The sequence below is a fragment of the Musa acuminata genome, chromosome BXJ1-9 (genome assembly GCF_036884655.1).
Source record: "Musa acuminata AAA Group cultivar baxijiao chromosome BXJ1-9, Cavendish_Baxijiao_AAA, whole genome shotgun sequence".
Lineage (NCBI taxonomy): Eukaryota > Viridiplantae > Streptophyta > Magnoliopsida > Zingiberales > Musaceae > Musa > Musa acuminata.
The window spans coordinates 44153699-44179499 of NC_088335.1; the positions used below are offsets into that span (position 1 = coordinate 44153699).

Here is a 25801-nt window from a genome sequence, read left to right on the forward strand (position 1 = left end):
AGTCAGACATCAACAAGAAATTATGATAATGCAGCATTGGAAAAAGCTAAAATATTGGGTATTAGTTTGTTGGTTTCTTGTGTGAAGTTCTTGACCAAAAGTTCATTTAGGATCCATATGTGTAGTGCCTGTAAATGAATTGAGTTGGATCCTTCCAACTACAAGTAAGTTGTGGAAAGAATCCAGCAGTGAGTAGATTTCTCAGATTGTGAAATAGATGTTGAAATCATTTTAATTTCCTACAAGTTTGCAACATGATAGCGCATTAGCAAAGTGTTTTACTAACAGTAAGTCCTAATCTATTCACACAAAAGCAACATCTGTACTGTCCATATTCTACTTGTACATTTTGGAAGAACAACACACTCTTTTTCTTCCGTTGTAGGTCGAGCTTTATGAAGACTACGAACAGATAGTGCTACTCACAGTTCCTTTTTGTAGCAGTGAGCAATATAGAATCTCTGTACTGATTCTGCCAAAACACAAGTCTGACTATGAATCATTGAATTTTTTGTGAGAAGTTCTTGTCAGAGAGCAAGTGTTGATCCACTAGTATTTATCTCATCACTAAATTAGGGGACATTTGTTCATCCACTTGTCGCTGTTAAGCTTCAGAATCCACCTACCTTTCTTTCTCTCTCTCTCTCTCTCTCTCTCTCTCTCTCTCAGTCGCTCTCTCTTTCTCGATCCAGAAGACAGCTTCAGAAAACCGCCACCTTTCTTTTGTACAAGAAGAGTACAGTATTTTGTACAACTCCACCTTTGCTAGTTAATGGATCTTTCTTTCTGCCTTTCTTACTTTGAAACCGTGGCCTCTTGCAATTAAATGGCCTTTGGTACAACTCTACCTGCTTGGAATGTCGTCTTCCTTTCGTTTTGCTTGGTTCCAGCCAACTGTCTTAGAAACAGTCGAACAAAGCGGTCTTGATATGCAAATAATATTCTACATTTGTGATGATACCGATAGTACAATGTTAGTTTGGCAAGTCTCGTAATCTCACATCGAAAAAATCAGGCTTGTTATCTTCTATTGGAACTATAAATAAGGGTCTGAGCTTTGAAGTCAGATGCACCACAAGTGGCACAACAAGAAAAACTTAAATGTTTGTTTTGGGTTTAAGTCTACACTCAGTTAAATAGTATGGGCTTATTCTTTGAGGTTTTTCTTGTTTAGTATTTTTGGGTGTTTTATGGCCTAGGAACATCTTCCTAAGGCATTTGTAATTGTCCCTTTTACAGTAGTGATTTGCTCCTCTTTCGTCCGTGGATGTAGGTCAAAGTCAATTGACCGAACCACGTAAATCTGGTGTTCTTGTCGCTTCTTTTATTCTTCCGCTTTATTATCTTTGTTGGGTTGCCAAAATTATCTTTTGGTAAATATCCTGAGGCTAGCTCTAACAAACTGGTATCAGAGCTTGGTTTCGGGATCTTTTGGCAACAATGACAATAACAAAGATCATTGTCGAGAAATTCGATAGAAATGTCAACTTCGGCATGTGGCAACTCAAGATGGAGGCCATTTTGGTTCAAGACAGAGTTGACTTGGCACTACAGGGAGCTGAGAATATTTCAGATGATATATCAAAGGAAGATCTGGAGACTACGGCTAAGAGCATGCGGGACAAGCTTAAAGCCTTGTACATGAAGAGGAGAGTGGAGAATCGTCTCTACTTGAAGCAGAGTTTGTATATGCTTCGGATGACTGAAGGTACATTTATACTCTCACATCTTGATAAATTTGATTCCTTGATTATGGGTTTGGAGAATATAGATGCAAAAATTGATGACGAGGATAAGGTCTTATTACTCTTGTGTTCTCTTCCCCAATCTTTTAAGCATTTCCGTGATACTTTGATTTATGGAAAAGAAATAGTTTCGTATCAAGAAATTAAATCTACACTGAAATCTAAGGAGCAGATAGACAAGAATATCACTAAGGAAAGTAAAGGGGATCAGGCTGAAGGTCTGGTTGTTAGAGGGAGAATGGATAAAAGAGAATTTGACAGTAGTAGATCTAAATCTAGATCTAAATCCAAACATAGAAATTTGGAATGCAGATATTGTTATAAAATGGGGCACATTAAGACTGATCGCTTTAAATTGAAAAATAAATTAAAGCAAAAGGAAAAAATTGTTGAGAAAACTACTGAATCCGCTGAAGCTAGTGTAGCAACTGATGAGAATGTTAAAAATATTTTCTCTGCTACTAATGACAAGACGAGGTCTAAAAATGAATGGATTTTAGATTCGGGTTGTTCTTATCACATGTGTCCCAATAGGGATTTGTTTTCCACATATGAATCTTGTAATGGTGGAATTGTTTTGATGGGCAATAATGCTGCATGTGATGTTGTTGGTAGATGCACAATCCGAATTAAAATGCATGATGGTATTGTGAGGACGCTCACTAATGTTAGACATGTTCTTGATTTAAAAAAGAATCTCATCTCTTTAGGCACCTTGGAGGCTCTTGGGTGTAAATACACAACTGAAGGTGGAGTTATGAAAGTTTCTAGAAGTGCTCTTGTTATTATGAAAGCTTGCAGGTCTGGTAGCTTATATATTTTGCAAGGAACTACTGTCACAAGCTCAGTTGCAGTCTCGTCATCATCATTGTCGGATTCTGATATCACCAAATTATGGCATATGCGTTTGGGTCATATGAGTGAAAAAGGTTTGAGTATATTGAGCAAAAGGGGTCTACTTTGCGGACAGAGTATTGGGCCATTGGATTTTTGTGAACACTGCATTTTTGGGAAGCAGAAAAGAGTCAGCTTCAATTCTCCGGTAGTTCACAAAACGAAAGGTACTCTTGACTATATTCATTCAGACCTTTGGGGTCCAGTTCATGTTCAGTCTAAGGGTGGTGCTAGGTATATGTTAACTTTTATTGATGATTATTCTAGGAAAGTTTGGGTTTATTTTCTGAAGCATAAAAATGATATTTTTCTAACATTTAAACAATTGAAGGCTTTGATTGAGAAACAAACAGGTAAACAGATTAAGCAGCTTCGAACAGATAATGGCATAGAATTTTGTGAATGTGACTTTAATGAATTTTGCAAAAATGAAGGAATCGTTCGACACCGCACTGTTAGGATGACGCCTCAGCAAAATGGTGTGGCCGAACGTATGAACAGAATACTCTTGGAGAGAGCAAGGTGTATGATCTCAAATGCAGGGTTGACAAAGGACTTTTGGGTAGAGGCGATTAATATGGCATGTTACGTTGTCAACCGCGCTCCTTCTGCAGCACTTAACTTTAAAACTCCGGAGGAAGTTTGGTTAGGTACTCCTGTTGATTACTCTGATTTAAAAATTTTTGGGTGTCCAGCATACATGCATGTAAATGAAGGAAAATTAGAACCTCGAGCTAAAAAGTGTATTTTCCTTGGGTTTGCTTCTGGGGTGAAAGGTTACAGATTATGGTGTTCTGATCCCAAATCCCCAAAATTTGTAATCAATAGAGATGTTACTTTTGATGAATTATCTATGTTATCTTCTAAAGAGGATTCTACTAGTTGTATAAATGATAGTGCGCAGAAGCAGGTGGAGTTTGAGATTGGTAAGTCTGATTCTTTTCAGTCGAACTCTTCTACTCAAAGAATGCTAGTAGATGGTCCTGAGTCTACTAACGCAGATGATCCAGAGGAAGAGCAATATTCCATAGCCAAGGATAGACTACGGAGAGATATTCGACCACCACAAAGATATGCAAATTTGGTTGCATATGCTTTGTCTGTTGCAGAAGAAACAAGTGAAGTTGGTGAGCCTACTACCTATTCAGATGCAGTTTCTTATGATAATTTCGCTAAGTCGCTAAGTGATTGATTGCGATAAATAAAAAAATAGAATCTCTCCATCAGAATAGAACTTGGGATCTTGTGAAGCCGCCTTCGGGTAAGAAAATTGTTAGATGCAAATGGGATATCATTGCTGAGGGAAATGTCCTTGTTCAGAAAATTCATACGAAGGACAATCCAACTGATATGCTTACGAAGCCTCTTCCGGTTTACAAGTTCAAGCAGTGTTTGGACTTGGTTGGTATTCATTGTTGGTGATTACCCATTGGGGCTTTTGTGAAGAAGGTGGAGCAAGTTTTGTTGGGACATGCCAAGGTGGAGATTTGTTAGTTTGGCAAGTCCCATAGTCCCACATCGGGAAAAACAAGCTTGTTATCTCCTATTGGAACTATAAATAAGGGCCTGAGCTTTAAAGTCAGATGCACCACAAGTGGCACCACAAGAAAAACCTAAGTGTTTGCTTTGGGTTTAAGTCCACACTCAGTTAAATAGTTTGGGCTTACAGTTTTGGTTTTTCTTGTTTAGTATTTTCGGGTATTTTATGGCCTAGGAACATCTTCCTAAGACATTTGTAATTATCCCTTTTATAGTAGTGATTTGCTTCTCTTTCATCCGTAGGTCAAAGTCAATTGATCGAACCACGTAAATCTGGTGTTCTTGTCACTTCTTTTATTCTTCCGTTTTATTCTTTTATTCTTCCGTTTTATTCTTCCGTTTTATTGTCTTTTATCCTTTCGTAAATATCCCTCTAACATACCCAAGGATAGGTGCAGTCAAACGCTCCCTTAGTTTCTGCTGGGCAAAGCTTGTTCCTGCGACAGTTCACGGACCGACCATCGACAAGCTTTTGAGTACAGACAGTCCACTAATTGGGCACTGAAGCATGCAGGAAGAGGGAAGACAATGGTAAGTATATCTGCGGAGGGAGCTCACTTTCCGTATCTTACAGTGTACAGACCACAGAAGTCGAGTGCAGGTGTTGTATCTCTTCTTGTCGGCGTCTCAAACTCCATGGATGAAGCAAACAATGCATCTGACAGTGAACGATGTCGCTGAGAATGAAGCTGACATTGATACATTGGTGAAGGTAATGAAGCTCTCTGTTCCTTCCTGTGATCTGGTGAAGCTTCTCCTGCTACAAGTATAGCAGTATTTACCTAAAAGATTAATACTCTTTAGCAAGAAGTTTGTCATATCAGCTAAGATAATAAGGTCTTATACCTGTTTGATCAAACTTTTCTGTAGCAATTTTACATAAGTCTTACTAATTATTATACATTTTATAAGCTGGTTCAGTTTTGAACACTTCAACAATTTTAACATTGAGATGGTATATCTAACAGTTATGAAACCTGAATCAGATTACTAAAAATGGAGCAATTAGACTGTAAGGATATCCAAATCTTGGTTAAATGGGTCGAACAAAATCAAGTACTAAAAAAAATTAATCCACCATCATCCCTAATCATTTTTTAATATATTATATCATCAGATCAAATTATAAGCATTTCAAGTTGGATCCAAATTAGACTTGACAATATGGGACAGAGGTTGCTATGTACTCGAATTTGATCAGATTCTGTAAAACATAGAATCACATAAGAATGCAGATGCAACACAATACTCACAGGAGTTTCCAAGATTTCTTATGGGTAGGAAGACTGTTTACCTGATTCACAATCATTCATAGAAATTAATATCAGATTCATGTAAATGTCAAAGGCTTGTTAACATATTTTGTGAAGAAACAGAAGGCTAAACGGCAATAACTAGTTCGTGCATCTGTGACTATAATACCTTCAATTGTTATCAACCCAGATCCATCCAAATAAGACAGATTTAAGATCCAGCTAACACAGAAAAGCTGTAGAGATTTTAAGTTATTTTTACTGTGAAATGTATCTATCAACCAATCTGTTCATCATTTTTAAGATGAGTCAAAAGGCTCAGAAGTCACCAGTTTATCATCTCAATAAATTTCAATGGTTGACATACTGTCACACTCTCAACAAATTACATTATCAAGATTGAATAAGAGGCATATATAATCCCCATGGCCATATTGAAAAACGATGTGTGAAATTGACAAGATAAGTTGTAATTTCCAGAGGTCTAACAATCTAGTTACAGTATCAGAGAACATATCAGAAGTACAACTTAGTTAAACACAGAGGGATTTGTTGTTACACTGCTGACTTGGACCTCAAGCACCTGCAACCTATGCTCTAAGACATCAAGCTTCTCATTCAATGCAGCCAGCTTGCCTTTTGTTGTAGCCTCTGGAAAAGCATAAGAATGAAATCATGAAGAATCATAACACATGCATGGGTGCATTAATGAAAAAATGAGTTATTCTCATTAGATTTCAATAGCCTAGACTCTCTAATTAGGCCCAACACATTCATCATAGCCATGTGTGTTTTCGGTTTTCTATCTACGTATGTTTCTCATGATATCAAAAAAGTATTTGTAGAATGCCATGCACCAAAGACACCAGTCAGTCCAAGTATTAGAAGCAGCAAAAGATGTCATGCTTACAACTGATGCATATGGATGAAGAACAAAGATATAATCATCGAAAAAGGGAGTAAATTTAACAAGTTATATCCATGGGAAACCTCCTGCAATATTGAGTACTCATATCACAGCTTCAGATGAGGTAATAGCTTTCCTCAATCAAAGGATGCAGATGTCTAGCAATTGAGTACTTTTATGTCCAAAAAAATGCTTGTAAGTGACATTTATGTCCACTCAAAGGGCATATCGATTTTTTTAAAAATTAAAAATTTAAAAAATATTTTCATTACGTTCAATGGCATATATGATGCTCACACATGAGCTCGAATTTGAGACTCATCACTTGTGCAACAATACACTAACCAATCCGAATGTCTCAACAGAGACAAAAGACATATTGATTTAGCATAAGGTGAAAAGTATGAAATTCTTGAAATGCAAGAAAGAATTAATCTGCCTCCTTCCAAGCATGTCTTAGTTTCTAATATCTCTATGGCGATGGATTCCTCTGTTACAAAGAATCCAGAATTGGCAAACCATCTACCACATCTACCTTGATGCCAATCAGACAATAATTTGTTAAGAACTCAATACACTTAATTCCAAATGAATTTAAATCCTTGGTAGGAATGCAATCTTATCCATTTTTGTTCAGTCATCTCAAATTGCCACTATGCTGCCACCTAGCAACTTATTACTTATCCAAAATCTCCCACGACAAATAAAAATGTGGAAAATGTCTAGGGCAAGAAATACAAACTAAGCTAAAAGGACATCTAAGGTAATTTAATAGATATACATCATAAGCCTTGGCCTTGAGAACATAATAACATATAATGTACAACATAACTTATAGACCTACAAAAGCAGAAACAAATTTATGTGACTGTAATTACATTGTTTTAGAAAACTAGAATAGTTTATTAAGATAACCTATTCTTGACCAAAATTATTGAACAAATGGAAATCTAATGTTGCCAAAAATTAACCAAATTTATTTTTATTATAGTTTTAGATAGTATGTTATAGCACTAAAAAAACACTCTGCCATATCATGACTTGCTGCCGCTCAACATCACCATTTAAGCTTGAGCGTGGCATGCTAGATCTTTGCTCCATGCTTCCATGGAATAGGTGTTTAAACTTTATCCAATTATATATATACAACTTCTAATTAGATATCTAAGCAGCTGTTCTTCTGAACTTTATTGTTGCTTTATGAAAGTTAAATTTTCTGCAAACAGAGAAAACAAGAAAAGTTGATTCTCCTACTATTCATGCCTGTACATAATCTAGAAAACAGCTACATCAAGTCATCGGCAGTGCACAGCCAAAGTTGGACTTCAGGGGTCCGGCTAATGGATTCAGACTTGTCCTCAGGAGTTTACATCCTACAAGAGCCTTCAGCATTTCTATTTTAGTTCTAGTGAGCATTTCAAAGATCAAAAGAAAGAGACTTAATCCAAGCTTCCTCAACTTCAATAATGAAAATGCGCTAAAATATGTAGCTGAAATTTCTTCCCATTTATTCTACTATTTAGAGGTAACCATATTGTCCTTTCATCTTATTTTGGTCATTGACAAGGTGACAATTCCCAAGCTTTTGCGAGCATCCTAACTTCGACCATTTTCCCTCTTTTTCTTTCTTTGCTTGCTTGACAATTGGCCAAAGACAGAAGGATTACAAGACCTAGATCCTAAAGTATGCGGCATTAGCGATAATATCAGCATCTCAAAACAAATCCAACAAAAAGACGATGAATTGACCACGCCCTGAACCCAATAAATTGAAGAATACATCCGCCGACAGTACCATTTCCGAATCCCCCCATCTTCCAACACCTGGATCCACATCGTCTCGGGGTCACGATTCCCATATCAGAGGATAGACTTCACTTGGTATCTCACGATCGAGGGGTTAATCTTGATCAGATCCCAAGCACAACCACCTAATTTGCATCAAAGCGAAACGAGAGAGAGAGAGAGAGACGGACCGAATTGGAGGAGGAAGTCAAAGAGGCGGCGAATGTTTAGGGAGATGTTGGCGATGAACTCGCGGTTCTCCCAGTCGGCCTGGACGGCGATCCCCACGTTCACCGCGTTCGTCATCCCTCCCGCCCTCGCCATTCGATCTGAATCCGATCTGATCACAACAAACCAAACGAGGAGGAGGAAGGAGACCAGCAAGCAGCAGCAGATCAGCAGTAGCAGCTGCCTGTAATGAAGGATGACAGATGGAGAAGTTGGTGAATATATTTATCATTATAAATTTTGGTGATCCTCAAATCATTTTATAAATCCAAATTAGTTTATTTAAACTAATATTTAACTGACAACAGCTAACGAAGCAATAATATATTATGCGCAATATTTTATGTCCTACTATAATATATATATATATATATATATATATATATATATATATATATATAACTTAATTTCAAATAATAAATGCAAAATTGATACTTAGTCAATTTGGCTTGAAGTGAAGGGTAGTTGGTGGCCGCTAGTGCACAGTTTGCTTGTCTTGAGGTGGTAACCCTTGATAGCAAGGTTCTGATGTGGTAACCATCATTTAGCTTGAGGTGATAATGATCTTTAACTCTTGATGGGAAGGTTCTGATATAGGAACTATCATTATCCCACCTCGAATATCATCTTTTTCGTTGTTTATTTTTGTTATAAGATTATTTTTATAGCATTTTGCTATATTCTTTGCATTCGAGAGTAATTATCACCTGTGATCCATTCGAGAGTAATAATCCACTGCACCGACGTGGATGCGAGGAAAGTGGACGCACGAAGTCTTACCTTTGAAAATACAAAGGTTCTCCGTGTGGGGCCGTTGACCATGGTGTCAATGGTCAACGTGACCACCTTATCTCTATGTTGAAAAAGAATAAACAAGTCAAAGATACCAGGAAAAATTAGTTCAGACATTTAGGTTCACAGACACCCACGATTACAATCCTCCAGTTACTCCTAGCACGAAGTTAGATAACCATCAAGCTCCGCAGAATCCCAGAAAATTTACAGGCTTAGTTTACAGAAAGTAAGCAATCATCAACTCCAGCAGACAACAGCAATACAGAACCATCACACAACTGGTTTAACGATAATAGTCGAGAAGCAAATTGTTGCAGTGTTTCCCACAGAGGTGAACGTCTTGTCCTTGTATCAAGTATTCATATGAGATCGGCAACATTCATTGGCATTTCATCAATCTGAGTACTGTAGTACTGCTCGATATCTCTTAGTATACGGATGTCATCCTTGCGCACAAAGTTTATTGCCACACCCTACAAAACCCCATACATAACCATTTATTGGGGGGTAAAAACAAATCATTTTTCACTCAACCAAGGAAACTAGCTGAATTATACTGGTTGGAAGCATGAAAAATGAAGGCAGTGCCTTTTCTGATGAAGTCAACATGGTCCGAAACCTAGCTTCTCAGAAATTTAGCCAGGGAAATGTATTTGGTAACTAGGTATCTCGGGGAAGATCATTGGCATTGGTTGAGGTGGTGCCCTAGTTTGGTGATTCAGTTGGTTCATGGTTCTTTGAGAAGGTTTCTATTTTCTATATAACCAACCAAAAGGAGGGGGGGAGGGAGAGAGAAGTAAAGACAAAGACACAGAGATCAAACTTTTCACAAAAAGTAATCTCACAAGAAAAAAAAACTTCTTACCTTGCGCCCAAAACGTCCTGAACGACCTATCCGATGTATGTAGAGTTCTCGGTTGTTTGGAAGGTCATAGTTTATTACCAACGATACCTGCCCATTGCAAAGAATATAAAAAATATTATTTGGAAGAGATTATGAGATTGCTGTAAAAAAAAAATTAAAAATCAAACTGTACTTTTTGAATTCCAGAAAAGGGGTATTATGGTGGACTCACATGTAATCAATCACACAGTTAACTACAATACTATGAAAAACTACTAAAAAGGTTTTCAGCACAAGATCTTGCCTGCTGGACATCAATCCCCCTTGCCCATACATCAGTAGTAATCAACACACGAGTAGCCCCCGACCTGAATTCTGCCATTATTGCATCTCGCTCTTTTTGGGGCATGTCGCCATGCATAGAAGATACTGTGAAGTTGTTACTGCGCATTTTCTCAGTCAACCAATCAACCTGCCAGAAACAATTAGCACCACAATCAATCTAATTTGCAAGTAATACAAAGGTACACCATAAATTATTGTAAGAAGACAAACAATGGAGCCTTGGTTAACTTCAAGAAAATAAATTTAAATCTAGTTTATCTCCAAAGAAAAATGTTTGTTCATTCTTAAGTAGACATCAGGAAAGTTTTATGATGATATATCAATATTTTGTTTCCACGAGAAACATGATTGATGATGTCTGTGTTGCTAGTAGTTGGGAAAAGAAGCACAGTTTACATGACAGTCAACGGTGGTACCCAAGAAACATGCTCAAACAATGTTTTTCAGGTAACTTCATTGTTTCCCTTTCCTTTTTTTTATCATCCAATAATGTATGTTGCATTGATTGATTAAAGATGCCTTCATTGATAGCTGAAAGCAGTGGATACCATATTATGTGCTCACGATAAGCATACAGGCAATACTTCAACTATGACGAACTTGAAGGCTTTGGAAAGCTAAAATCAACATTCTGTACAAAGAATACAATGTTTTGCAACAACTATTCTTAACACTAGGCATGTTAAAAAGATTTTTAATAAAACCCTTCCAATACAGCTTCGGTTCCTAAAGCCTAGATTCATATCCCTCTATATTCAACCCAGGGAATATACACAACCGAAATCAGTGTTAATGTATGTATGGGTTTCTAATCCAAGTCATGGGCTGCCCAAGAAGATATCAATCTGTCTTCTAATATACAGCAATTGCAGTTATCCTAAGTACCTACCATGATTTTATTAAAATTGATATATCACTATTATTGATTGATAATGAGTTTTGTATGACTGCAGAACTAATGAAGAAAACATCACTTTGAACAAATTCATTGATAAGGATGCAGTGCTTCCCCAATAATTTGTAAAGTTCTTTTATCTATAACTATATATTTCTGATTTATTATCTACTTTTGAACTTAGACGCAACATACCCTGAAAGCCAGATGTGTCACGTTCTACCTATTTATTTAGCAACTTAAAGCATTTCATACTAATTTGCAGATTGTTTAAAAAGTTTTGGACTGTTCACTTGTTTATAATGTTGATTTTTCTTACATTAAATGAAGCACTCCCCTTTATTGGCTATCAGATTCAGAAAACCCAAAAAAATAAAGGCTAGAAATAGAGGAACAATAAACAGTTATAAGTAAACTAATTTTCATAAAAGAATATTTGAAGGTAGTAAAAAAACTGGATTTGTGTTTTCAGTTGACAAGGCTGTTATTATAAGTTTCTTCCACTCAGCAGATACACGTTTTAGAGATGCCTTAAGTATATGGAGAAAAATGAGAACGCACTAGTATGTTAGTTTAAAAATTCAAACATTTTTTTGCGCAAAAACAAAAGGTTAAAACATTTGTAACAGCTTGCTTCAAAATCAGGACCATGCTGACTGCCTAAATCTAATGGTTTGTATATCACCTTTCTTTTTGTGTTGCAGAAAATAACAGCTTGAGTGATAGTAAGGGTGTCATAGAGATCACATAACGTATCAAATTTCCACTCCTCTCTCTCCACTGCAACAAAAAATTGCTTGATACCCTGGAGTGATAGCATGAAAAGGTTAGCAATCATAAAAGAATAAGATAAGATTTGATAATAAAATTCAGAAAATACTTTACCTCCAGTGTCAATTCATCACGCTTGACAAGAATTCTTATGGGATCTGTCATAAACTTGTTGGTGATCTCCAGAATTTCATGAGGAAGTGTTGCAGATATCAGAGCAACCTACAGAAATAAATCATATGTACCAATGACATGTAATATCATTTATGCTGTTGCACAAACAAAAGTAAGACTTTGTTACTAGGGCTTAAAAGTTGGAAGAACAAGATGGGGAAAAAAAATCCAAGACATCAAAAGTCTCCTTGACCACCAGAGTTCTAAGATTCCCAAATTACCTAAACCAAGAATGCCTAAAACAGCTTTCTAAATAAACTGTCATAATCCAGTGGACCAATATGTGATGGTTATAGTGACCTCAATCCCTCGCAGTTCTTGATCCTCACCTTCATTTTACCATAAACTCTTATTGAGATTATTACAGAAATATCTAAATAATTACCTAAAGAATGCAATAATCTAGTTGGATAAGTAGCGAAATCTATATATGAATGCAATTTAACCAAGATCTTATGCTATCATATGAGTGTCAACTTGGCCCTGACATATGCATCATGACCACATAGGCAGATCACCAGTTCACCATTTGATAGGCACAGTTGCTAAGATCAGAAGATCAGTCACAGAGGACGCTTGATCCATCATCAATAATACTTGATTTCCTAAAAACCCTGCAATGATGTTTTGATGCATATTGGCTGTCTTCTCCAACGCCTTTAGAGTATTCATGTAGATCATATGGGATTCATCTTACATCTCTAGCTCAATGTAGTTGTTTCTCTGCCATGGAAAACTCATCTTTCAAAATTTCTTATATGTGTTCTTGATTTCGAGCTTTGAGGAAGCACTTGTAGGAACCCAAGAATTTCTTTCATATCCTGCGTCATTATCAAACTTTCCAATACGTCGCACATGTGCCAGAAAATGTGTTGGTCTACCATGGGATCAAAAAATACATATGGGGGTTGTAGATTGGAGTTCGATAGGATCAGCTAGAATGATAAAAAATGATTGGTACAGAGCGGATGACTGGGAAAGAATAGAGTAAGAAAATTCAAAGACGATAATAACCCGACTAATAGGCCGAAAAACAACTCACCTTGTGCTTATCATCTCACGAACATAATACATGATTCAAAACTTCCAACCCCTAATCCTGCCCAGATGTCACTTTCATGACAAGTGGATGATTTGGAAGATAATAGAGAGAGAAAGGAAGAACAGAAGAAGATGACACCACCAACAATCCCAAACGTAACTCAGATAGTATTCAAATCATTCCAATAACATATATTATGTATACCCTATGCTAATTAAGTGGAAGAAAGCTTTCCTTTTATAAAATCTTGTTCTTCAATAAAATATTATCCATTAGTAGCACATGTCAAAGAAAAGAAGGGAGAGAAGAAGATGGAATAAGAATGAGGAGAGGGAAGAATGAGAGAAGCACAAGGTGAAGGAGAGAAGGAGAAGGAAAAAACGAGGAGAACAAGAAAGAGGAGGCTGAGGAATTGGAAGACTTGCAGTCGACAATGAAAACAGTTGCCAACAGAAGGCAGAAGATTATATTAAAATTAAAAAAAAAACAATTTTAAACCAGACTAGACGAAATCTCCCGGTTCGAGTGTTGGTTCCTGGTCTGACAGGTTTTTAAGATGCTGGTTACCTCTTTTATTGTGTATTTCATATACTAACCCTCCTCTTCCACCCAGGTCTTCCTTGTACCACCTTAATTTCACTCTCCATATAAAACTCCATGAGGATAATCATGGAAATTGTTATTAGAACTCGAGACAACCCCAAGAATCAAATATTTGTGATGAAAGCTCACCTAGCAAGTTCGAGATTCCTATCTTATAGAGGCATGGAATTATTTGCTTGCACCAATTGAAGTAATAATTATACCCATGTAATAAAAGCTGATAATAGTGAACAAGGGCAAAGGAGATTCTGATTCTTGAACCAAACCTGAAGTTCAGGAGGAAGATATCTGTATACATCATATATCTGATCCTTAAAGCCTCTACTCAGCATTTCATCAGCTTCATCCTATACCAATAACACAATATTAGCTCAAAAGATCAAATAGATATTGCTTAGATAATTAAACTGATGACAACAAGGGGAAAACGAACAAGGATTAAAATTTTGATAGCTCTTGTTCGTAAGGTCCTCCTTTTGATCATGTCGCAGACTCTGCCAGGCGTCCCAGAAACAACATGAACACCATACTCCAGCTTTCTAATATCTTCCCCTATACTCTTCCCACCAATGCATGCATGGGCTTGCACATTTATGTATTCACCAATAGCCAATATCACCTTCTCAGTCTGGGCAGCAAGTTCTCTAGTAGGTGACAGAATAAGTGCCTGCACTCTGAAAAAGATATGCATGAACTTAAACAGATTAGTTTTAATAATGGTGAATCATGTGAATGCAGAATTTGTGTGTAAAAGCCTTAGGTATGACATGTATTTATTTTTAGGAACTATCTGATATGAATATTTTAATCAGAAATATTGCATTAAACCACAATGGCAGGAAAAGATACATATATCGATCTCAAATAGTTGAGATATTATAAAACATATAAATGTCATAAATATCCCCATACATCATATAAGAAAAGATTTTCCAGGTTCACTTTTCCAAAGTTGCAACTATTAATTGCAAATATTCAATCTGCAGAAAATGTGATATCCAAGTAGGCTTATGATTTTGATCATTAAAATGTTTTTTGCATTGGCTCATTAATTGATGTTTATCCCTACCACATATCATCTTTCTTAAATATAAAGTATCTGTTACTAATGAAGTTTAGCCTCTGTTTCATGTTGATAGAATTAATAATCAATGCAGAGAAATGATGTGTTTTTTTCACAACATAGATAAGTGGATAGGCAAAAGTGAATCGCATTACGACATTTATTTATTCTGCAAGATATTATAAAGCCTGTTCATGCATAACATCGTTCAGTTAGAATCATGGCAAAGGTTCTTACCGTGCAAGTCGGCCTGTGTTCTGCTACATAGGGGTCTTGAACAGTGGTCGGATGTAGAGAGACATTTGGTTGTGAATTCCAACAAGGAAAATAATATAAATATATCTACACAACTTCATATTTAGTTCAAGTCACAGTTCCATAAACCATCCTCTACCATCATTCCTTAGCATAATTGTAGGATTAATACTGTCCATAATTTACACTATATGGTATGATTTACTACACTACTAAGGTTTTTGGGTTTTTGGTTATGCATGAAAAAGCAACAGGATTTTCATGCCTACCACAATTATATGAAATTTAGATAGAAAAATAAAACTTAGAACTTAACATAAATACCCTTTACTATTACCACCTCTACATACGACAAGCTGCTAAATGAATAAAGAAAACCAAACTAAATTATTCAATAAACTTCCGAATTGATTAATTGTTAACTACAAAGTACAAATAATTCCACATATATCAAGTTCACGAAATGCTTTCACTAGAATGTCGGAGACAAGTCACAAAACCTTCCTGATGTTTAATCTTTGTTGTTGGATTATTATATCCATTTGTATGTAATTAGTTAATTTAATAAATTGTTCTCCATTAATTTCATTGTTATCTCATATATTCTTTTATCTTTACTGCTTTGTATCCATATATACATTGTTTTGAAAAGTTAGATCCACAAATTTTATATTTTCCTAACATATTATATAAATGATTTCATAGATTTAAATAATAGCCGATTCCAATTTTTCATGTCAATTGTATTGCCCCTATACAATTCCAATCCTGTTTTTGAACTTCCAAACTATGATGTAGATCCAAGAATCATTTAAAGATTCTCGGAGCTACATCACAATTTGGAACTTGTAAAAATCTTTTAAGATGTGCTCATTAAAAACTAAGCTGACGAGATTTTTTTGACCTCTCCACCTTACATCCTACTAATGCTAGGAAAGAAAATGCAGAACAGAGATTTAGAAGTCTTGGATAAACATACATCTGACTCCTTTCTCTATGATAGGACATTTGACTTGCAAAAATAAAATTCCTATTATTCAAACTTTTACGTAGATTCTAAAAGAATTCAAGGACAATAAAAATGACTCTCTATAATAGCAAGTAGATGTCATTACCATTACCAAAACTTAATAAAGATCAGAGAAAAGGAAGAGACTCTGAAAGAGTGATCTGGTTCAACACCAGACCAAATATTGACTTAAAAAGTATAAAAATTAAATAAAAAAAGTCTAGTCTTTTTCTTAGAAAACATGTTGAGCCGAATTGCATCAGTTTCCTTAATAATCCTTCAAAGTTCAAGCACCAATTTGTCATTCAGGATCTTTTTTATGCATAAGCATGAATCTTCACCTCGATTTTAACTATTTGCCAACGAGAGTACAACCAAGAACTAAGCCAGATTGTAGCCAAATCTTACTGATTCAGGATAGTTAAGATTGATCCTGAGATGACAAGTCAATTAAACAAGACTGTGGTTTGGATTTTTTTAATGAATGATCTTTGTTCTCCTAGCACAAGCAAAATAAAAAAAATCTTAAGATCCAGAAAAGGTAATATATTCCTTATCTTTCTTGTGATGCTTAATTTTGATTGCAACCGACCATCTAACAGAATAGTTCATGTTCATTTCCTTCTTGTCAATTACTAGACAATCATGATTGTCCTATAAGCTTATCCTGCCTTACCTTTTGCCATAAGGCAAACGATATGGAAGATGGTCATTGTTTGACAGACAAAAGAACCTGTATTTGGAACTCCATTTTCTATAGTCTAAATGCTGCATTTAAATACTTGAGGAGGACGTATTTTCTAATCATTTAGATATATAGGTTGTTAAATGTAACTGTTTTGATCTGCCACTCCTATAATTTTTTCCCGCAAAAGATGTACTTGTACTAAGACAACTAGCAATTTTGCTATTAAATATGAGGATCCAATTAGATGTTCACAACATTGTCTTTTGTTATAAGATTCAAAAATTGGCCTAGATCAAATGATTCATCTACAATACCGAATTGATTAGGGTTTATTGTATTAGAATGAGCTGATACTACAAACTATGGCACAATACAATTTGTATATAGTGAGGTGATCTGCTGAAAGACAAAGTTCTAAGCCATAATTTATTTGAAGAGACTAAATTATATTTATCCAGCACACAATCTTTTCTCATGCTATTCCTTCATCCAACTTAGCTCCAATACCCCTTTCAACCCCTATTTACTATTGCACGTGGAAAAAAAATGCAACAGCAAAATAACATATAATTTTAGCTTTAAAGAATCCACATTCCACCGATCCAGATTGAAGCTTGTTCTATTAATGCATCTCCAAACAATTAGGTTAGACAAGAAATGGCGTTCATGCAACAAATTTCATTTGGGAAAAGAGAAAGTCGCTTGGTCTCTTGGTAGAAATCTAAACGTCCCTCAGCATGAAAAATCAATCATGTGCTGGTCAAATGCAAAAATATGTAACTGGGGAGCTCCAGTCATGTCAACACTCTACCAATTGTCAAACTGCTTTTACATCTAGCTTAACCCAAAAGAATAATACTCACAATTTGACATGATTGTCCAGCCTTCTCTAAAGTATGTTTGATAATTTTCCAAAGCAACCTCTTATGCCATTAAAAAGGAAAAAGATGCAACTAACAATCCCGATGGACAATAGGTCATATAAGTTTCTGCAACCAATAATCCCAGCCATCAACCAAGCTTGAAATAGTCGAAATCAAGTGTACAGTTCCCATGACGTAAACCAAATATAAACTTAGCCTATAAACCTAACACAAATAAGAATGAGAAAGAAAATTGACAACAATAAGGAAGGAAATCGAGGTAAAAGAAAAAAAGATACAAATCATACTCTCGCATGGAGGTATCGACCATCTGGCAGACGGACAGGGCGATCATAGAGGACTTCCCGGTACCGGACTGCGCCTGGGCGATGACGTCGCGGCCATTGATGATGGGAATCACAGCCCGCTGCTGGATCGCGGAGGGCTTCTCGAACCCGTAAGCGTAGATCCCGCGGAGGAGGTCGTCGCGGATGCCCATCTGGTCGAAGCTGGTGATTGCCTCCACCCCGGGGCTGGTCTCGAAGACGAGGTTCTCGTCGTCCATGGGGCGGCCTGGCGGCTGCCGGCTCCGAGGGACTGCGGTGCTGGCGGCGGCCATGATGACGAAGAAACCAGGAGATCGAGGTGGTGTTTCGGAGGCGAGGCGAGGGAGCGAACGAGAGGGACGACTCGAACCCTAGAAACGTCACCCTTGGAGGCCTTTTTTCGAATTATCCACGAATATATATATATATATATATATATATATATTAGTTTTTTAAGGAAGCGATTGGGTTGGAGGCACAACTTACAGTTCTATGTAATGTTCAAAATCTGCTTCAATCGAGAAATAATGCAATCGATACTGTGTTACTATTGGTTGCGTCAATTATCTTGTATATTTGAAAACTAGTTTCGAATCAAAATATATTTGAAAATATTACTTTCTATAGTGTTATTATGATAACCATCAATTTAATAAAAAATATGTATAATAATAAACTCATGTTGATTAAATATATTGTATTAGTAATATTATGTATAATAATATTACATTATCTATTATGACTAAGAGAATGAAATAAAGTATATTCATATATTTATTTATATAGACATACATAAAGGGCTATATCAACTTTTGAAACTGAACTGCCTCGATTAATATAAAAAATAATTGGATCAAATAAAAGTAATCATTTGATCAGTGTGCATACACATCATGTTGCAACGCTGCCAAGCAAGGTAATCCGGAAGTATAGAGTCAAGTAAATACAGGGCAATTAATATCAATAAAAAGAGCATTTATTATCAAGATGAACAAATGCTAGTATTAAAAATGAAACAAAGCAGATCTTTATACACCCTAATTAAAATGAACAAAGTGGAACATCTAACAAAACTCATTTTAACACCATCCATATCCATGTCCGCCGTTTATTATCCTCTCGTTATGCTGTTTCAAGCGTTGAATTATTTCTTCCAGAGAAGATGAAACTTCATTGCAAAAATTGACAAAATCGTACCATGTAATCTTGTGATGATGAGATGTATGACTCTCGTTGAAGAACTGATGGGAAGTCGGTCTTCTTTATGATACAATGTTATGCTCATCCACACCAGTTCCAGGATTCATCAAGCAAGAATTGTCAATGGAAGATGAGCAATATTCAGCAAGTTGCCTCTGCCTATGGTTGTCCTCCCTTCTCCCTCTCCACCAAAATTGGGATACTGTGATCAAACAAGAGGCAGGAGTATCTGGTGACTGTTCTTGCATTTGCTAACTAGAATATAAAAGGTTTTCAAATGGTTATCAGAAATTATACAAATGTAATATGAACAAACAGCAAGCTATGAACCCCAGCTGAGTGCAGTATGTTACATGGATCTTTTCTCACCATTGTAATCCACTGAGTGGAAATGACAAGTCAAAACAATGTTGACTGAATTCCTTTTTTTTTGCTTAAAGGATCCTCTTATTGACTCCAATTGTGTATGTATTTTGCTTAAGTAGTCCGAAGCCTGAGCAAAACATGAAAGGATTGTGTTTTAGATCATAACCAATGTTCAACTTTGTTTAAGTTAATACTACAAATTTAATTGCACTAAATTTATTTCTTTTCGATACTCCAAATACTCAGATGAAACTTCTGAAAATAAATTCTAATCAATTACCTTCCGACTGTGCAAGGAAACAAAGTAAAGCCACACATTGCCATTCATTCACAGGGATTGAATGAGAATATAGACATGCCACAAGAGAACTTATCAAAATGAAGGTATTAGAGACATGTATCGAGAAGATGATATTTGTTAGTAGGATAAAACAGCAAGTATCAAATTTCTTGTCCTAGAAGATAAAGAAGATACAGGAAGTACGTACTAGTCCGGGCATGGATCGGTACACGAATCGCTCTAGTTTCAAGTGATTCAGTACTATTGTTCCCCCTATTTCTCACGATGTCATTGTCGTTGTTGTCGCCGTTGTTAATGGGCATCGCCTGCCCATTTACCTCTGTTTATCTCTCTAATACATATGCCTACCTCGTCTCCTCCACTTCTTCCTTCATCCTTCTCCTCCTCCATCGCACGATCTTCTTCCTCCACTACTTCCCCTTCTTCTTTCTTCCTCCATTGCCTCCCTTTCTTTCTTCATCTTACACCTTCCTCCTCCTTAGTTCCTCCATCGCCCCTTTCTCTTCTCCCTCTTTTTCTTCCTCTTCGAAACAACGATACATACTGACAACGAGACACCAATACTGACTGATATGTACCCGTCTGACCAGGTCTAACCAGATCATCGGAACGGGTACCGACAATCCTTGGCAACCTACACATAGCAATTTAGGCATCTTCTACTCATAATCTATATGTAACATGGTAACTTGCAACTTATTTCCACTTTCCTAGTTTATTAAATCACAATAAGAAGATTTTAAAACATCATGATCATTAAGAACTATTTTTAACATACCAGAGTACTGAATGATAATTACTGAGCCCAACAGCTTCGTTTGATATGCTGCTGCTGAAGTAGTTTTCTTGTCCTTTCCAAACACAAATTGTTTTAGGATGCCTAAGGCAGAAAAAACACCTATGTGGCAATAAATAATTAATCAAAAGATGTATATAAACCGCAACAATTACAAAAAGAGAAGAATAAGCATCAAAGTTGTATTACTATTATCCACCTGTGCCAGTTTGAAGTGATGTCGAAGACAAAATGCAGCTTAAAAATGATAATGTAAGCCCTTCTAAGGATTGCCCCTTTGACGACACATGAAACTAAACTCCTGCATCATGTTACAAAACTTTCAGCAGGCTAGAACTTCAGGACAAATTTATAGGATCTACAAAATATTCAAAGATTCAATATGCTAACCAGATATGACTAAGCTACAAAGTTATTTTTATTTTGATCCACGCTATATTTACCAAATTGCAGACATAAGACAGCAAGCATCTCATCATGAGAAAGACACATGGGCTATGCACCATATCTGTGATAATGGAAGCCTTTACCGACTTTATAGCTCTGTAGAACTTGTTATTTATGGATGTCTGTTTCTTCTTTTTAATATGGGTTACCACCACACATTTCTAATTAAATTCTAAATATGCCCCCCTTTTACCCCACAAACATTCTAAACAGTCTGTCAGCAACCATGCCAAACCCATATTATCCCATTTTCAAGCTAAAAAGACAAAAAATTAAGCACAGTAAACAAACCTGAAAGGACTTTCAGGGCATGTTAGAACAAGGTCTGCAACTGATCCATTTTGGGAAACCATACTTCTCTGAGGTAACAGTTTGGAGCTGAGGTTTAATGCCATGTCCTGAATTAATAAACAAGGCATAAAGAGCACCAACTACCCACGAGAGTATCAAATACAGGATCTGGAGCAAAATTTGATACATTTGCGCAGGCTAAAACCAACCGTTTTATTCCACATTTGAATCAATTGGTGATCTCCCACTCATCAACAAGATCAAAATTCTGTGGTCGTGGGGCTGGTATGCTTCCTTGACCCCAACCTTTTTGCACTCTCTTTAGAAGTTTCATAGCTATTCCACTTCCATCATCTCTGCATATACAGGCATGATTACAAAACTGTTATGATAGATTCAGTAAACAGTTAAATTGAAGAATAACTGTCAGGAGACCTATGTAGTGATTTCTAGATTGGCCTACTAAATACAGTTTCCTTGTTTCATAATTGAACTGTCATTTAAAGGAGAAGAAACCAAAACATGTAGATTGTCAAACCTTTTCATATTCACATGTGCCCAATAATATTTGAAGTTCCTAGAAATTGCAAACAAAAAGACGAAATAGAATATTTATACCTGTGTAGAAGATTGTGCCAATCGCTTCCAAGAGAAACCTCTTGCTCTTGCTTTTGCTTTTGATGTTTATTCTCTGAGTCACCATGTAGACGATCAGAAAAAGAAACCATGGATTCATCATGATGAGCTGCCATATCCATCATTTTCTCTGAAAGTTTATCAGCCTCTTGTTTGTTTCCCTTCTTCCCTAGAGCATCAATCACTGGCATAAATGTTGCAGGATCAAACACATAACCTTTAGCAATCATTGTATTGATTAAACTGTGCCCATCATCTATGCTGTCTTCCTTGCAAAGTTCTTCAATAAGACTTTTGTACGGAAAATGCTCCAGGGAAAACTCCTTTTCTAGAGCGATTTGAAGAAGTTCCTTAGCCTCTGTTATCTTTCCATACATGAAACACTCGTTGCACATTAAGCTATAGAGCACTTCCTTTTGTCCACATGCAGTCAAAGCTCCATGAAACATGGCTTGAGCTGCATCAAAATCAGAAATCTTGCAGAAAGCCCGGATCAACATGCTGAAAGAAGTTATGTTAGGAAGAATGGAATTATGAAGCATCTCTTCTAGAAGTGAAGCAGCTTTATCTACCATTTCTCTATCACAGAGAGCATGGATTAGGTTATTATAAGTTCTAACATTTTTTGGGATTCCTTTTTCTTGCATTTCATTAATCAAGTCAAGTATTTCCTCTATTTGGTGTTTTTTACCCAAACCCCATATCAGTAAGTTGTATGTTCTTGTGCTTGGTCTGCATGCTTTTTTTTCCATGTCTCTTAGAACTTTAAAAGCTGATGACACCTTTCCCCGCTTACAAAATCCATGTACAAAAATGTCATAGATTATCGAATCCGGAGCAACATTCCTCCCCATCATTTCAAGTAATAATTTCCTAGCTTCATCTAACCTTCCAGCCTTGCACAAGTGATTAATCAAAATTGAATAGGTGATTAGACCAGGGCAACATTTTTTCTTTTCATTTCTGTCATCCACCAAACCGAGGAATGCATTTCCAAGTTCACCAAGGGCTGCACTTCCATGCTGCCACATGCTATTAACAATTTCAATTGCCTTATCCAATTTTCCATTTTCACACAAACCATTTATGACAATATTGCATGTTACGATGCCTAAACCATATCCTTTTTTATTCATCTCTTGTAATAGTTTCTCTGCCTCCAAAATCCTCCCCTCTTTCCACAAGTTTTGCAATAAGATGTTGCAAGTAAAACTGTTGGGAAAACATCCACTACTAGTCATCTCATGAAGAATCTTGATGGCCCCTGATATATTCCTTCTCGTGCAGTACCAGTGGAGTAGACTGCTATAAGTTACCGGGTCCGGTGACTTTCCATTATTTTTCATCAAACTCATCACTGATCTAGCACTATAAATCATCCCTTCCTTACAAAGACCATCAATAAGAATGTTATAAGAGTATGAATTAGGTTCTATACCCTGTTGAACCATTTCTTCCAACAATTGTTGGGCCTCCAGCAGCCTTCCACACTTCACCAACCCTGACAGCCATATATTGTAACTCTGTAAACTTGTAAGGGATCCACCAACTTTCATCAACTCCACCAAGGCCCTGGCTTCCTCCAGCATGCCTCCCTTACAAAATCCATCCAACATCAGATTAAATGTAATCTGATTCGGCCTTGGCAAACCCAACACATTATCCTCCTGCATGTCTCTGAAAATCTGGTAAGCCTCCAATACCTTACCTGCCTTACAAAGGGCAGAAATCCTAGAATTAAAAGTGACAACATTAGGAAAAAGACCATCTTTTCTCATCCGCTCAACCAACTTCTCAGCTTCACCAATGGACCCCTCCTTGCAAAAGCTAGAAATTAATGTATTATAGATCACTATGTTTGGTGAGCGCCCGAGTCTCTCCATCTCATTCAGAAGCTCCACCGCCCTGTGACTGAGGCCTGCTTTACAGTACCTGCAGATCAAGAACCCGAAGCTGAACTCATCTGGCTGGCAATTCTTTAATGGCATATTATCGAACAACAGCCGGGCTTCCTCGATACGGTCAGAGTCGCATAAGGAAAAGATCAAAATATTGAACGTGTACGTCTCGGGGGCAACTCCAGCGAGAAGCATGTCTCTGTAGAGCACCTCGACGAGGTCGGCGCGATGGGCTCGGAGGGAGCACTTGAGGAGGCAGTTGTAAAGTCGGGTGGAAGGAGGGTGGGAGGGGAATTGAGAGCGGAGAGAGCGGAAGTGGGCGAGGGCGTCATCGAGGAGGCCAGCGGAGGCGGAGACGGAGACAAGGGCGGAGAGGGCAGTGCGAACAGCGGCCGGAGGGTGGCGAGGGAGGAGGATGAGGCGCCGAAGATGGTGAAGCTCGGGGAGCATGCGGGCGACGACGAGGAGGCGGGAGAGAGAGATAATGAGACGGAGAGGAGGGAGGGGCGCGGCGGGGGAGGAGAGGAGGTGCCTGAGGAGGCGCCACGCCAGGGCCGGGTTGCCGGCATTACGACAGAGGAGTTCGGCCGCTAGGGCGGAGGAGTTCATCGAGGCCTCGAGGCGGACACGCCTCCCTCCATTTTGGGCCCTTTTAAAAGCATCTGCAGGCGGTGGCTTGAAACACGCACCCATTGGCCTACCCAATTCTTACCAAGCCAGTTAATAGTGCCACCCAATATTGTCAAAATCATTATAATGTAAATAAATTTATTTTTATTTTTGTGTACGATCTGTACAGATAAATATTAAAAGTAATCGTTGCCCAAAAATATTTTTAGACTTTTAGCGTAGTAAGTGGGCCACGTGGGCCTACAATGAGGTCCATACGGCTTCCAATAACAAGGCAGGTACGAACTTAGGTGAGTCCAACGACCTGAGCATGAAGGATGTAAATGCTCTTCGTTCCTTAATTCTCAGTTGAGCTATTCTTTTGATAGTTTTTAATGATTTTTACAAGAGGAGTTGGTTTTTTTTTATGTTTTGACCCAAATATCTCTAATAAAATTATTTTAAAAAATGATTATTACATTTAATTGAACCATATATTATTATTTGATTTTTTTCAAATTACCCATCACCTTCGCTTGTCGCCTCTGCCTCCGCCTCCACTTCCATCGTCTTCTCCCTTTTCATCCTTCTCTCGGCTTCCTTCCCTTCCCACTCAACTTTCGTCACCATCTCATTCTCTCACTCATCGCCTCTTCTCATTCTCCCTCACTCTCTCCTCCTTTTCCTTATATTTTTCCTTCTATTTCTCCTCCTCCTCATATTTTACTAGAAAAATCGTTATGTTTTGTACTTAATTACACATGGTTAAAAAATATATTTTTATATAAGATTATCATAAATTTATCATAAAATCAAAATTATTCTACATATGAAAACTCAAGTTATAGTTCACAAAAAATATATTAATTTCTATACAAAATTATTCTAAATTATCCAAAAGAAGCTATTACACATAAGCTAAACTCGGATTATACTTGAGTTACACTCGTTCATGGGACATGTTAATAAATATATTAATTTTTATCAAATTAATCCTAAATTCATTATAAAACTAATCACAAAACCTTAATTCCTATTTTCTATTTCATATATTATTTTAATTACACTCAATATTGAAATAAGTTAAAGTTGATTACCTAACTCATTTTAAAACTAATATTTTTATCGTAGATATGTTTAAGATAATTATTATCAAATTTTAAGAATTCTACTAAAATAATAATTCTAACCAAAATTATTTATTTTTTATTTTATGATGAATTTAGAATAAGT

The 25801-nt window shown here is 36.8% G+C and overlaps 3 protein-coding genes across 3 annotated transcripts; all 3 read right to left on the reverse strand.

The window, feature by feature from the left end:
* Window positions 1-5749: 5749 nt before the first annotated feature.
* On the reverse strand, window positions 5750-8545 carry LOC135593691 (protein BRICK1-like). The gene is made up of 2 exons (XM_065083918.1): window positions 8315-8545; window positions 5750-6082 (listed from the first exon to the last, which is right to left on the reverse strand). Exons 1-2 carry the CDS (start codon window positions 8445-8447, stop codon window positions 5961-5963), a joined length of 255 nt encoding a protein of 84 aa, XP_064939990.1. The 5' UTR covers window positions 8448-8545; the 3' UTR covers window positions 5750-5960.
* A 690-nt stretch (window positions 8546-9235) lies between these two features.
* LOC135593692 (eukaryotic initiation factor 4A-III homolog B) lies at window positions 9236-18425 on the reverse strand. Its single transcript, XM_065083919.1, has 8 exons — window positions 18007-18425; window positions 14254-14494; window positions 14087-14167; window positions 12116-12223; window positions 11916-12035; window positions 10295-10462; window positions 10012-10098; window positions 9236-9619 (listed from the first exon to the last, which is right to left on the reverse strand). The coding sequence occupies exons 1-8, from the start codon at window positions 18315-18317 to the stop codon at window positions 9506-9508; spliced, it is 1230 nt and encodes a 409-aa protein (XP_064939991.1). The 5' UTR covers window positions 18318-18425; the 3' UTR covers window positions 9236-9505.
* A 397-nt stretch (window positions 18426-18822) lies between these two features.
* On the reverse strand, window positions 18823-24572 carry LOC135586530 (pentatricopeptide repeat-containing protein At2g17140-like). Its single transcript, XM_065083920.1, has 6 exons — window positions 22044-24572; window positions 21426-21781; window positions 20887-20988; window positions 20670-20789; window positions 19594-19717; window positions 18823-19426 (listed from the first exon to the last, which is right to left on the reverse strand). Exons 1-2 carry the CDS (start codon window positions 24566-24568, stop codon window positions 21655-21657), a joined length of 2652 nt encoding a protein of 883 aa, XP_064939992.1. The 5' UTR covers window positions 24569-24572; the 3' UTR covers window positions 18823-19426; window positions 19594-19717; window positions 20670-20789; window positions 20887-20988; window positions 21426-21654.
* Between the last annotated feature and the right edge of the window lie 1229 nt (window positions 24573-25801).